Below are 13,841 nucleotides of genomic sequence, written 5' to 3'. Positions count from 1 at the left end.
AAATATCACTAAATTCATTTTTACCTCTTTTCTGGTGGTAAAAAATAAATGGTTTGGAGTGGTAAATCTTATCGTTTGGTTGGGTGCATAACCTAGGTGCAAAGCAAAACCCGTAGTATCCGCAAAAGTCCAAGATTCAGTTAGCACACCAAGCTACCTGGGCTTTCAGAGCTAAATCCTTCTTTTATTCTTCAGTGCATGTATCAATAATGAGAATGACAACTGCTTCATGGTCTCCAACAGTCCCATTCTTTTCTGGCGGTAGAGAAGCTACTACGATATTTGGTGCTCAACAATGTAGCATCAGTTGTGCCTTCTTGCATCAGTCCATCGTCATGACTGCCTGCATAGTTCATGTAAAGAAGATGATGCTTTGGGGAGCTGTACAGTATTTTCTTGTTAAGATTTGATTAGCTATGATTTGTCAAGATAGAAGAAAGACCACAGAACGGCATACATTTGAGTGAAAAGCATGTAAAACTAACCTGACTTCCAAGTGCAAAACCAGGAGACAACGATCAGACATGTCCTGGAAGGATTTAGCTAGCTCATTCAAAGTCTGCAGAATAATTTCTGAAACAGCCGGAATATCCACACTGGTAAGACTCTCTGACCCAGGAGACATAGCTACAATGAAGAGGAAAAGCATCAAGTAAACCGTTACGGTTAAATCCTAAATGAATATTGTATGTAGTAGGCAGGCATTTGCTTTACAATGCAGTAAATATGACACACATATACTCATCAATTAGGTATCCACAACTTCGTGAAAGCAGTAGGTGAAAACTCATTACATTTCCAACCTCTGTTTTTAAAATGTTCCCGACTGTAGTCAATCTAAAGGTGGCCGTTAACGATATGATTTTTGGGACACTTGATTCTTCAATTCGATCGTGATATTGATTGCACAGATCAATTTTTCAGATTGCTTCCATTAATTTGATCGAATTAGATAGCTGCTATCCTGTTTCTGATCAATTGATCGTCCAAAGAACCGTATCGTTAATTGCCACCATAAAACTCAGTTTTCAATGGATTTATTCTAGCTTCAGAAAGATCAAGGAACAGATGAGTCCTTGTACCGCCAGATCTACTACTGATCACAAAGTCTGCATGACTCAGGTTTTCAACTTTGTACAGAAAGGAATTTAGACATATTGGATCTGCATCTTTAATGTATCATACACATCTTTCTATACATTTTTTCACTTATTGCTATGTTTACACATTGGTACAATAATCACATAAATCCATGGTAATGGGACAGTTGGGGAACTTTGTTTATTATGCTTATTGCACAGTAGCATTAGAAGATGTGGAAAATGTACAGTGAAAAATCCCAACATGCCCCAATGAAGAACACTGCAAAAGAGAAATTGGCATCACTATGATATAATCTACAGCCCAGCCAAAAGATTTTATAACTTTTCACTGTAAATGGTAAAACTAACAAAGTATACCTGAACTTAGAGGGATAAGGAGGCTGCCCTATTTATTTTTTAAACAATACCAGTTGACTGGCACCTGTTTATCTATTTGGCTACAGTAATGTCTGAAACACTCACCTGAAACAAGCATGTGGCTAATCCAGTCAGCCTTCATTCAGAGCACCAGATCTGCATATGCTTGTTCAGGGTCTAAGGCTGGCCAGGCAGGCAGTTTGCATTGTTAAAAGTAAATCCATATGTCAGTCTTCATTTTCCTTTTCAGATCAGGTGTGCCGAAACTAAGTGCCCCATAACAGTAATGTTATACTGTGCAGGGCGTAAGAGTAAACCGCTGGACCCCAAATTACATCTCCCTCCGAGTTGCGACGACTCGGAGGGGGAATAGTATTTCACACCACTGGGAATTTGAAAAGCAGCAGGTGAGCCGTCATTTGGCTCACCCTGTGCAGTGTACTTATACGTCCGCACTAGACTTCCTACCTGATGTAAGCTGGCTTTTGAAAAAGTACAAATCCTTAAGCATGCTACTTTTTCTATTGGATTGATCAGAATGGTGCATGCTAGGCTGGCTTTAGCATGTAGTATGGTTGGTGGTCTAGGGGGTAAGTCAGACACCTACTACACACTGCGACCTGGATTCAATTCCCAGCCCAGCCTGAGTTCAATTCCCGGCCCAGCCTGAGTTCAATTCCCAGCAAAGGTATGTAAGCTGGCTTTTAAAAAAGTACAAATTCTTAAGCATGCTACTTTTTCTATTGGATTGATCATAATAGTGCATGCTAGGCTGGCTTTAGCATGTAGTATGGTTGGTGGTCTAGTGGATAAGTCAGATACCTACTACACACTACGACCTGGGTTCGATACCCGGCCTGAGTTCAATTCCTGGCCAAGGCACGTAAGCTGGCTGAGTTCAATTCCTGGCCAAGGCATGTAAGCTGGCTTTTGAAAAACTACAATGCTCTGGAAGATGACACCCTCCTCCCTCTGGGAGGAGGAGGAGGACGAGGAGAGAGAGAGAGAGAGAGAGATTTTTTAAAAAAAAATTCTGACGGAATCCGGAATTCCGCGGAACATCATACAAATCCGGCGGAATTATCATAGCGACGGAATTTAACACTGACGGAATCCGTGATTTCCGGCGGAATGGAATTTGCTGGTTCCGATCATCCCTAGTCAGCATTACGCAAACACTAAATAAGTACTAACCAGATGATGGCAATTTTAGTTCACTACATTCCTCTACTTTGCAACGTTAACACCCCTGACTTGGCTGAGTGTGCTGTCCCTCTTTTTATTCTGTCTTTCCTATGACAGAATAATGTTCCTCTATAGACTCTTTACTTTCTACAGAAAACCAGAAGTGCCGCACTGCCTTAATAACAATTTATTTAAGATTTTTAAGAACAGTGGGCACTGACATTTTTGACTCTACTTTTTTTTTCTTTAAAGGGAGATGAAAATCCTTTTTTTTTTTTTTTTTTTTTTTAAGATTTGAGATAGTAGTGAGATATGTAAAATGATGTGTATTATAAAGCTGATGTTCATTCAGAAACACACAGACCTACACAGTAAACGATAACTCACAGCAGCATTCTGTCAGCCATGCCAGTGCCAATTGAGCCAAAGGCTGAGTGCAATGTGAACAGCACTGAGCTGCAACCACCAGTGCAATATCACCATACTGACTAATAAGATCTCCAAACAATGTCATACACAGTATTTATCTGATTGGGTGAGATACACGCAGCGTGTAATTTTATTCCTCAGTGGTCCATTGGGTGCTGTGTTTTGTATGCGAGTGGTGTGAAGGACTGGTCCGTAATAAAATACAGTTTGTTCACCGAAGGCCTAGAATGTTATAAGAATGAGTCTTTGTGGGAGTGTAAAAACCATGGCGGCAGCTCCTTGCACATCTAGAGCTACATTACTTAAACCCTGTACACACAGGGAACTCCTTGGGAGATCTCTGTCGCCCAAGGGATTGTGTACCAATCCCTGCCGGGTGACAGAGGATTGCTGACTCTGTACAGACATGTCATCAGGGGAGCGGGGAGAACAATGCGATCTTGAGGTGCTCAGGCATCGGGGATCGGTAAGAGTTCAGCATGCCGGCACTTTAGATGATGCATGGCCACTGTACACACACTGCTCTGACTCATGATTCTCGCCCGTAGCCATTGCTATCATCGGACACGGCCAAGTTCAGAAGGTGTGTGTACGTAGGAGATTAAGTCATAATTATTCTTCTCCTCAAAGTTGATAAGAAAAGGCAGATTCCTTATATACTTGACTATAAGTCTAGAAATTTGGGTATAGCTTGTTAAAGAAAATAATAGAGGGGACTTATACACGAAACATATGTAAATTTCTAAATTCTAGTGCTGCAAAATGCAGGTTCTACTGTGACAATTTGCACTACTGTTCATGGAACTAGACCATAACCTATGGGCTTACAAGGTTATGAACAAAATTAGAAATCTAGTCATGAATGGTGAAGCCACTATATGATACACACTTTTCCCAAAAGCCAGTGGCAAATGTTTGTCAGCTGCAAGTTATACAGGGCAAACTAATCAGGGAACAAAGATGACAGCATGAGGACCCTTAGCTCAGTATACCGGAAAGGTTTATGTGATTAGTACATACGTTTGCTGACATGTTTGCAAGTGAGACAGTCCCAAGAAACGTGCAGAGCATAATACGCGGGTGTACTCATTCTGGGACAGTCCGGGCTAGCTTAGATGTTCTCCACTCTTCTACAGCCTATGCATATTAACCTACATGCTACAGAGTGCTTAGCTAGGAACTCTGGTACTTGGAATTCTCTGACACAGTCCTGAGAGATATAATAGGTCAAGGAGTGATTCAGGTCATCAGCATCCATCCCTAGATAAAGTTTTAGTTCAGGGTGGACCTGTCCTCAATAAGTAATAGCACAATTATCTTAAACTATTAGAAAGCGTCCCTAAATATTATATTAGCAAATATTTTACACCATAATATGGTACAGGAGTATTTGATTGAAAGAGGATGAAAAAACAGAGGAAGAATGACTAACTCCTTGAAGTGAATGCACTAAAAGTTGAACTGAGAAGAAAGTGTACACTACTGTCAAAGGCACAAAAGGAGCAAATGTTTGTTTTTAATTATGGCTGTGTTTGAGGCAAACTTTACTAAGAACCATTTCAGATTTCTAGCGCTATGTAATTTATAATTCATTTATCATGTTTTAATAATAATTAGGTTTGTTAGGAAGGATGAATGGCAAGCACATATAGGTGCCACAGGCAATCTGTGTGTCATTTCTTACAATTCTCGATTGTTAATCGCAAACCAACAATATTTGATTTGAGCCTTTTCTCACCAGCTTCTTCCCGACAAATGAAATTAAGCATGTTTTATTCAAGCCCTAGGAAAACTTGCTTGTGAAAAAATAAGGAGTATGTAACATTTTAAGACAAGTCACACTCCTCCAGAACACAAAATAATTTTACAATAACATTAAAATGGTAATGTGACTAGGTATTAAAAAAAAAAAAAAAAAAAAAAAACAGAACCTTTAACTGGAAAACAGCTATATTTCATGAAAAATGAAAAATATGATTAATCAAATTACCCAACAATTTTAAACCAAATGTTTTTTTGTATCCCACAACAAAGCCTATATGGGTGTTTAAAGCGTAATGAAGTTCTTGCCGCCATCCTGCACTATATGTGTGATGTCATGTGCATAGAAACTTAACATAAGTACACATTTAGTATTAAAGGACAACTGTAGCAATCGGGCTATGGAAGCTGCCATATTTATTTCCTTCTAAGCAATACAAGTTGCCTGGCTATCCTGCTGATCATCTGCCTCTAATACTTAAGGGCCGGTTCACATTACAAAATGCGGACGGCCACGCATGCGGAACGCAACGCGTACGAACGCACGCCATCCACGTTTGTATGCGTTGCGTGGCTGATCCCATCACTGAAAAGTGAATGGGACAGCCGCGCGTTTTTGCAAAATCTGCGTGCAGCATGCGTTCCCGGACCGCACAGGTCCGGAACGCATGCAGTGTGAACATCAGACAGTGCACTCTATGCACTGTCTGATGTCGTGCGTGTCGGGCCACCCGCACGCGTTTCCAAAACGAGGCTGGAAACGCGTGCAGTCTGAACGGGCTAGCCATAGACCCTGACATAGCATGAAGCAGATCAGGGGGTTGATTCACTAAACAGTGCTATTTCATAAGTAGCACATGGTGTAACACTGCGCTATCGGCATAACACTACAAGCAATTATGCAGTGGCGTAGCTAAGGAGCTGTAGGCCCCGATGCAAATTCTACAATGGGGCCCCCCCCCAAGCACTCTATACATAACAATTGATACGACGCACCAAAACCTGCCAATGGCAACTAGTGTCAGAGGTGCAAGAAGGGGATGGGGAGGAGTTTGTTAATGATTACCACTATTCAAAGTACCTATAGAAGTAATTATTATGAGCACAGGACCAATAGAGAGGTAATTCTGTAGTATAGGGAGGGCCCTTCGGGGCCCCTTTGGCACAAGGGCCCCGATGCGGTCGCAACCTCTGCAACCCCTATTGCTACGCCCTTGCAATTATGGTATAGTGCACATTCTTTAGTCACACTACACAGTATCTACATGTTACATTGCCTACAGTGATATATAATCAATACAAGTTACGATTTCTTGGCATTGTACATATGACCAACACAATTGAATTACTAAATAAACAATGAAAAAAATACACATGCCAAAAACTGCTGAAAAATGTAAAGGACACATACAAACAACACTTACCGTATATACTCGCATACAAGCCGAATTTTTGACCCCCAAAAAGGGGGTCAAAAGTTGGGGGGTCGGCTTGTATGCGAGTCTCTATTGTGGTGGTGGTGGTCCGCGGCGCCCCCCGCCCGCTCGCTCCCTCCCTCCCGCTTGCTCCCTCCATCCGCGGCCGCCGCTGCTATTACCTCTTCAGCCGGCGGCCGCTTCCTCGTCGCCGTTACCAGGGGAACCGCTCTCTCCTGCCTCGTCACAGCAGCAGCGCCGGGCGCGCTGCTGTGATACACGGTGAGCAGAGCGAGAGGGGCACCCGCAGTAGAGGAAGCGGCCGCCGGCTGAAGAGGTAATAGCAGCGGCGGCCGCGAAGGGAGCTGCGGGCGGGCGGACGGGGGATCTGGCTAAACTGGGCACTTTACTGGCTATACTGGGCAGTTTACTAGCTATACTGGGCACTATACTGGCTAAACTGGGCACTATACTGGCTAAACTGGACACTTTACTGGCTATACTGGGCATTATACTGGCTAAACTGGGCACTATACTGGCTAAACTGGGCACTATACTGGCTAAACTGAAACTGGGCACTATACTGGCTAAACTGGGCACTATACTGGCTAAACTGGACACTTTACTGGCTATACTGGGCAGTTTACTAGCTATACTGGGCATTATACTGGCTAAACTGGGCACTATACTGGCTAAACTGGGCACTATACTTGCTATACTGGACACTTTACTGGCTATACTGGGCAGTTTACTAGCTATACTGGGCATTATACTGGCTAAACTGGGCACTATACTGGCTAAACTGGGCACTATACTTGCTATACTGGAGACTTTACTGGCTATACTGGGCAGTTTACTAGCTATACTGGGCACTATACTGGCTAAACTGGGCACTATACTGGCTAAACTGGGCACTATACTTGCTATACTGGACACTTTACTGGCTATACTGGGCATTATACTGGCTAAACTGGGCACTATACTGGCTAAACTGGGCACTATACTTGCTATACTGGACACTTTACTGGCTATACTGGGCAGTTTACTAGCTATACTGGGCACTATACTGGCTATACTGGGCACTATACTAGCTATACTGGGCACTTTACTAGCTATACTGAGGCACTACCTACCCATACTGGGCACTATACTAGCTATACTGAGACACACTGGGGGGATCACGCGGCCTGCACCAATCCAGCATTTCCTACCCCCGGCTTATATGGGGGTCATTCAGTTTTCCCTGTTTTTTTTAGGTAAAAGTTGGGGGGTCGGCTTATATGCGGGTTGGCTTATATGCGAGTATATACGGTACTTGCCCAATCTCAAACTTTTCTGAAGCATGTGCTGTTGAGAAAAGTTTATATAGGCAAACAGCTGAAAAAATGTTAACATTACGCGTGTAAACGTCTATGCACTTAAAGAGAACCCGAGGTGGGTTTGAAGAATATTATCTGCATACAGAGGCTGGATCTGCCTATACAGCCCAGCCTCTGTTGCTATCCCAAACCCCCCTAAGGTCCCCCTGCACTCTGCAATCCCTCATAAATCACACCCACGCTGCTGACAAAAAGCTTGTCAGAGTTGGCTGTGTTTATCTCTATAGTGTCAGTCTGCTGCTCTCCCCGCCTCCTGCAGAACTCCAGTCCCCGCCTGCATCCCTTCCCTCCCTGCTGATTGGAGGGAAGGGACGGGGGCAGGGACCGGAGCTGTGCAGGAGGCGGGGGAGCAGCTGAGACTGACACTACAGATGTAAACACAGCCTCACAGCACGGCTGTGATTTATGAGGGATTGCAGAGTACAGGGGGACCTTAGTGGGGTTTGGGATAGCAACAGAGGCTGGACTGTATAGGCAGATCCAGCCTCTGTATGCAGATAACATTCTTTAAACACACCTCGGGTTCTCTTTAAAGTAATGGGTGCTATCTAGTTGTAGCATGCTGTGCATTTGTAATGTGCGCTGTGTATCCCTACCACGCTATGTGTAGTTATACCGCGCACTGTGTGATTTTACCATGGAATAATGCACGTAATTCACGTAGCACTATGCGTTATTCACTAGCATTGTTTAGTGAATCAACCCCCAGGTGTTTCTGACATTATTGTCCGATCTGACAAGCTTAGCCACATGCTTTTTTTCTGGTGTGATTCAAACACTACTGCGGCCAAATAGATCAGCAGGGCATACTCCTCTCACTACACTTGTCCTTTTAACAGTCTTAATACACATTGAAGTACATTTATCAAAGGAAATGTTTTCAATATACAGATAAAAAGGCTTCCAATCAGCCGTATTACAGAGACCACAACAGTAGTTTGCTTGTACTTGATGTTGACATATGGTAAGCAATTTAATAATATTGTGGTGTTACATCTAGTAACCCCAGATCATCCAGATTACTTTTTAACTGGCTGACGTCTTGGTAAACGGCTTGCCATGAGCACAGACGCCAAAATAAATAGGTTAACCTGGTCACAGAGAGAACAACAGGAAAGAGATTCGCAGGTTCAGATAAGTGCTAAAAGCTGTTACCTTTATTTGAAACAGAAAGACACGTAGGCACAGAATATCCACAGGAACAAACCTGGGCATTACAACTAGTTTGAACTGATGTATTCCCCATCCAAGAAGTCAGTAGGTGATATAGCAAAATAGTGGCATGTAACCAGAGAGATCCATTTTCAATCATAGATATCATGGTGCAGTAAAAAAAAAGTTATAAAACTTCTCATCACAACTACATTTTATAACTAACTATATATTTGATTGCCTTCATCCCAGTAGCTTTGAGAGGCAGCTACTTTTGCACTTGCATCTTAATGTCAGTAAATGTGTGGTGTGCCATACTTAGATTGTAAGCAGTGAATGTGCAGCACAAACCTACTTTATACTCATAACGCATATTCTTTGTAGCCGGAACATGAATTTACAAAAGTATTTCCAACATTAAGGTTGTATGCACATGAGGAGATCACAAGCAATGTTTCAGGTGATCGATCAATTTGATCACGGCCTCCCCCCTGATGGGGATGTCTGACCTTTTTAAACACATGTACAATGACTCTGTTGTCTGACCTTTTTTACCCTGAAGGTCCTCTGGGTACACAGAGGGGAGAAGAACTTTTGGTGGCAGGGAACAGGGCTGAATCAGGAACGAGGGGCAGACTCACAGGTACCATGTGCACCATGTAGCTACACCAACACCACGGCAGCTGCTTCCTCTAATAATGACCAGCTCTGTCCTGCACACATCAGCAGTCGCATTCTGCCCTCACCAGTGATTTGTGAAACAACAAAAAACAGTGGTTTCTTAGTCGTGTCCAATTGGTCAGCAGAAGAATTCACAATTAATTAATGATCTGATCATTTGTTGATTGGATGTGAACACTGCATTGTGTGTACAAGCTCTATAATTTTTGCAGGCCATGAAGTGGGGACAAAACCACATGATTATTCTGAAGATGTAATCAAATACACAAACAGCCCTATACAAGGTGCACTGAAGATTCCATTAGATAAGAGTAGTGATAAGCAGCACCCACATCACTTTAGTAAACAGTGATGATGGAGAGAGTTCGGACTGTCACTTGTGATAAAGAGCCCTCTAAACACTCTATTAGTTTTTCATTTGCTGAATTAATGTTCTTTACGGCCTGTGTGCAGCGGCTGCTTAATGAATTGTCTTGTTATAACTGCCTGCAGTGCTGTTGGGCTGCCTCTGCTCCTAGGCATCAATTCAGACGAGAAATGAGCCATTGTAAAGAGGACATAACTCCTCCGGAAGTGTTTTTCATACTTCTTAGACTGTAACCCACCAGGAAGAAATGAATGAGAATAAGGAGAAAACGATTTGTATTCCTTTTATTTACATAATGCATAAAGAAAAGAATCATCAACACCACCATCTAAAATATGTTTGTCACTCTCATTTAAGGTCAGTTTCCACCCACAGTCTGCTATATTAATAATTCAGTGAAAATATGTTGTGCGTCATGAATTGTTTTTTGCCCTTATGTGTTGCATGAAATGTCATTTTCTTTTAAAAGGAAACCTGAAAGTAAGAGAACACAGAGACTGCCATCTTTATTGCCTTTTAAAATGCATGGCAGATATTTTTAAAAAGTCAGGACACTTATATGCAAGCTCTGTAAAAAACAGCGCAGACGATTTGGGCGCAGCTGGCGCCACCATAGGCTGTAATAGGCTGTCAAAAGACGGAGCAAAAATTACTACAAAAACACTGTAATTCAGCCACCAGCAATAGCTGGAAGCCGAATTACATCTTTCCCCCACTATCCATGGCGGCCCCTGGAGGGGGAATAGTAATTAACGCCGCCGAGACTTGTGCAGGAGCCGTGTATTAACTTTACCGTGTGCCAAATCATAGGTATGCACTTATATGTGCTTACTAATACAGCCAGGTTCATGCATCATTATTTAAGAGAAGGACAGCAATGATACCTTCCATATTCCTTTAGCCAAAGCATTCATAATACCTACAACCAAAAAATCCATAGAATAGACTGTGTAGGTATATTCTCTCATACTACATGGAAGGGGGTAAAATTGGTCCGTGATTTTTCATTTTCCAAAGACTTATCTGATGTGTGTACACACCTTAAATCATTTATACATAATTATTGTAAAAATGAAGCACTTTTTGTATTACATTATTTGCACTGGAGTTCCTCTTTAAGGTCTGTGTATCTGCTAAGAGCTGTGAGAACTTCCAATAGATAGAGATGAGTTATGATGCTTAGTGCCGATTCTGCCGAAAGTTATTTACAATAAGAAGCTTTGAATCTCTACAGTTCCCTTTAAAGGATACCAAAGCCGAAAGGCTCTGGTAAAAAGTGAAGGTGCAGTGGGTAGGGGGGGGCATAATCAAATACTTGCCACGCCTCCCGTTCTCCTCCATCGTGCTCACTCCCCCCGTGTCTCCTGTTTCCCAGTGTGCGCACTGATTGGAGACATGGGGGGAGCGAGCGAGCTCCTGTCCTGTGACATCATTGTGCAGCCACAGTGGAGCAGGTTGGAGTTGACAGAGTCGCCAAGGAGAACAGGACTAAACAGAGGAGAGTGGCAAGTGACGGAGAGGAACAGGAGGCGCAGCAAGTATTTGATTTTGCCCCCCTACCCACAGCACCTTCAATTTTTACCAGAGCCTTTTGGCCCTGGTATCCTTTAACCATTTCAGCCCGCGGGGATTTTTCACCTTATGCATCAGAGCAATTTTCACCTCCCATTCATTTGCTAATAACTTCATCACTACTTATCACAATTTATTGATCTATATCTTGTTTTTTTCCGCCACTAATTAGGCTTTCTTTGGGTGGTACATTTTGCTAAGAATTATTTTTTTATAAAAGCATTTTAACAGGATTAATAAGAAAAAAATGGAAAAAATTCCTTATTTCTCAGTTTTCAGCCATTCTAGCTTTAAAATAATCCATGCTACCATATGTAAAACCTATGTATTTTATTTGTCCGTTTGTCTCAGTTATGACACCATTTACATTTTGTCCCTATCACAATGTATGGCGCCAATATTTTATTTGGAAATAAAAGGTGCATTTTTTCCGTTTTGCGTCCATCACTATTTACAAACTTATAATTTTAAAAAATGTTCGTAGTACACCCCCTTCAAATGCATATTTAAAAAGTTCAAACCCTTAGGCAACTATTTATGTCTTTTTTTTTTATTGTAATTTTTTTTTCCATTAAAAATTTTATTTGGGTGATATTTTGGTGTGGGAAATAAACAGTTAATTTTTAATGTTATTATATGTGAAAATTGTAATGTAAAAAATATGTAGATGTAGTTTTACTATTTGGCCACAAGATGGCCACCTTGAGGTTTTTTTTCGCTAACCGGAAGCACAAGGATGACGCGGAAAATTGTACGTGCAGAAAGACTGAAGCCTCTTGTAAGAGCACTTCGGTTTTTCTGCTGGGGACACGGATCGGTGATCGGGAACCATGTTCCCGTTCACTGATCCCAGGGCTACCGGGGGACAGCACGGGGGCGTGCCCACGATCGCACGAGGGAGCGTGCCGAAGCGCGGCAATGTAGCAGAGCAGCCGCCCGGACGTGTGCATCACGTCCGGGCGGCAGAAATGGTTGAAAGACAACTGTAGCAAGTGGGCTATAGAGACTGCCATATTTATTTCCTTTTAAGCAATACCAGTTGCCTGGCTATCCTGCTGATCCTCTGTCTCTAATACTTTTAGCTATAGACCCTGAACAAGCATATGCAGATCAGGTGTTTCTGACATTATTGTCAGATCTGACAATATTAGCTGAATGCTTGTTTCTGGTGTTATTCAGACACTACTCCAGCCACATAAATCATCAGGCCTGCCAGGCAACTGGTATTATTTAAAAGGAAATAAATATGGCAGCCTCCATATTCTTTACACTTCAGTTGTCCTTTAAATACATTGACAATATCCCAAGTATACCATAAAGATGGCACTGTTAATTATTATAGAGCAAAGAGAACTCCATTACTTTCCAAGACATATATTCAACTCATTCCTGTCATTAAGTCTCAACTGCTCAAAGCATTTGGTTTAAACAAATATATATGATATTTTTTTTGTTAAATCTCATCATCCAGTTAAATGGAAAGCTCAACTTCATATTGTTTTCTTACATTATCTATTCATTTTATTTATTAATCTTATTGCATCCTTGCCCATCCCCATGGACCAAGAATATTCCACAAAGTATTATTTTAGGTCTTCTAGTTTTCTCTACATAGATGTCATCAAAATGGAAAAAATTGCATAAACTACATTGTTTTGTTCTACAATGAATGAAACATTTAATCTTCTCCTTAGTCCTAATTCTGGCAAATGGTAAATCAATCTAAAGGTGCCCATACAAGGTACAATCAAATAGTTTGATTTTGCCCTTTATACGACCACAACGATCAAATAGAGAAAAAAATTGAAAATAATCTTTTTTGATCGATTATTCAGTTTATTTACGATAAAAACCTCATTGGATGTGTTTAAAAAAATCAGATTGATTGCTTTGAAAACTGAATGATGTATGGGATGTTTGATAAAATAAAACTGAATCATGTATGGCCACCTTTAAAGAAGAATTTTACTGAATATAACTCAATATTACTCTATAAATTATTTAGTCAATGTTGGCCATTGTAAGTTCTTTCCTCTCCCTGATTTACATTCTCAAATTTATCACGCTTGTGGTTTATTGTGAAATGAGCAGAAAACACCTGGTCTCAGCGAGTGCTTAGGGGCAGCAAGCTGTGTGATTAAATGGCCTCCTTAGGCTAAGCACCACAGGAAGGGCAGGGTTATACACCAATATACAGCAATGTATAGTGTTTGATACTGAAACCAGGGTAACTAACGCAAAATTTGGTATCCTATCCACTATATGTCATTACTGTTCCTCTTTAACCACTTGAGGACCACAGTGATCAAACCCCTAAAGACCAGGCCTTTTTTTGTGAAAATGGCCAAGCTGCAACACAGCACACGAGTGATTTCCCCCCCCCCTTTTCCCCCCACCAACAGAGCTCTCTGTTGGTGGGGTCTGATCGCCCCCAGATGTT

The 13,841-nt window shown here is 41.7% G+C and overlaps 1 protein-coding gene across 2 annotated transcripts in view; it reads right to left on the bottom strand.

Moving 5' to 3' along the window:
• EXOC4 (exocyst complex component 4) overlaps positions 1–13,841 on the bottom strand; it is a 552,305-nt gene that overhangs the window by 57,781 nt on the left and 480,683 nt on the right. For both annotated transcript variants that reach the window (XM_068276025.1, XM_068276024.1), the window contains exon 15: positions 486–627. In XM_068276025.1, the coding sequence (XP_068132126.1) occupies positions 486–627 (142 nt within the window). The remainder of the gene's footprint in view (positions 1–485; positions 628–13,841) is intronic.

This window comes from Hyperolius riggenbachi, chromosome 3 (genome assembly GCF_040937935.1).
Source record: "Hyperolius riggenbachi isolate aHypRig1 chromosome 3, aHypRig1.pri, whole genome shotgun sequence".
NCBI classification, from domain to species: domain Eukaryota; kingdom Metazoa; phylum Chordata; class Amphibia; order Anura; family Hyperoliidae; genus Hyperolius; species Hyperolius riggenbachi.
This window is presented reverse-complemented; position numbering and strand designations above follow the sequence as displayed.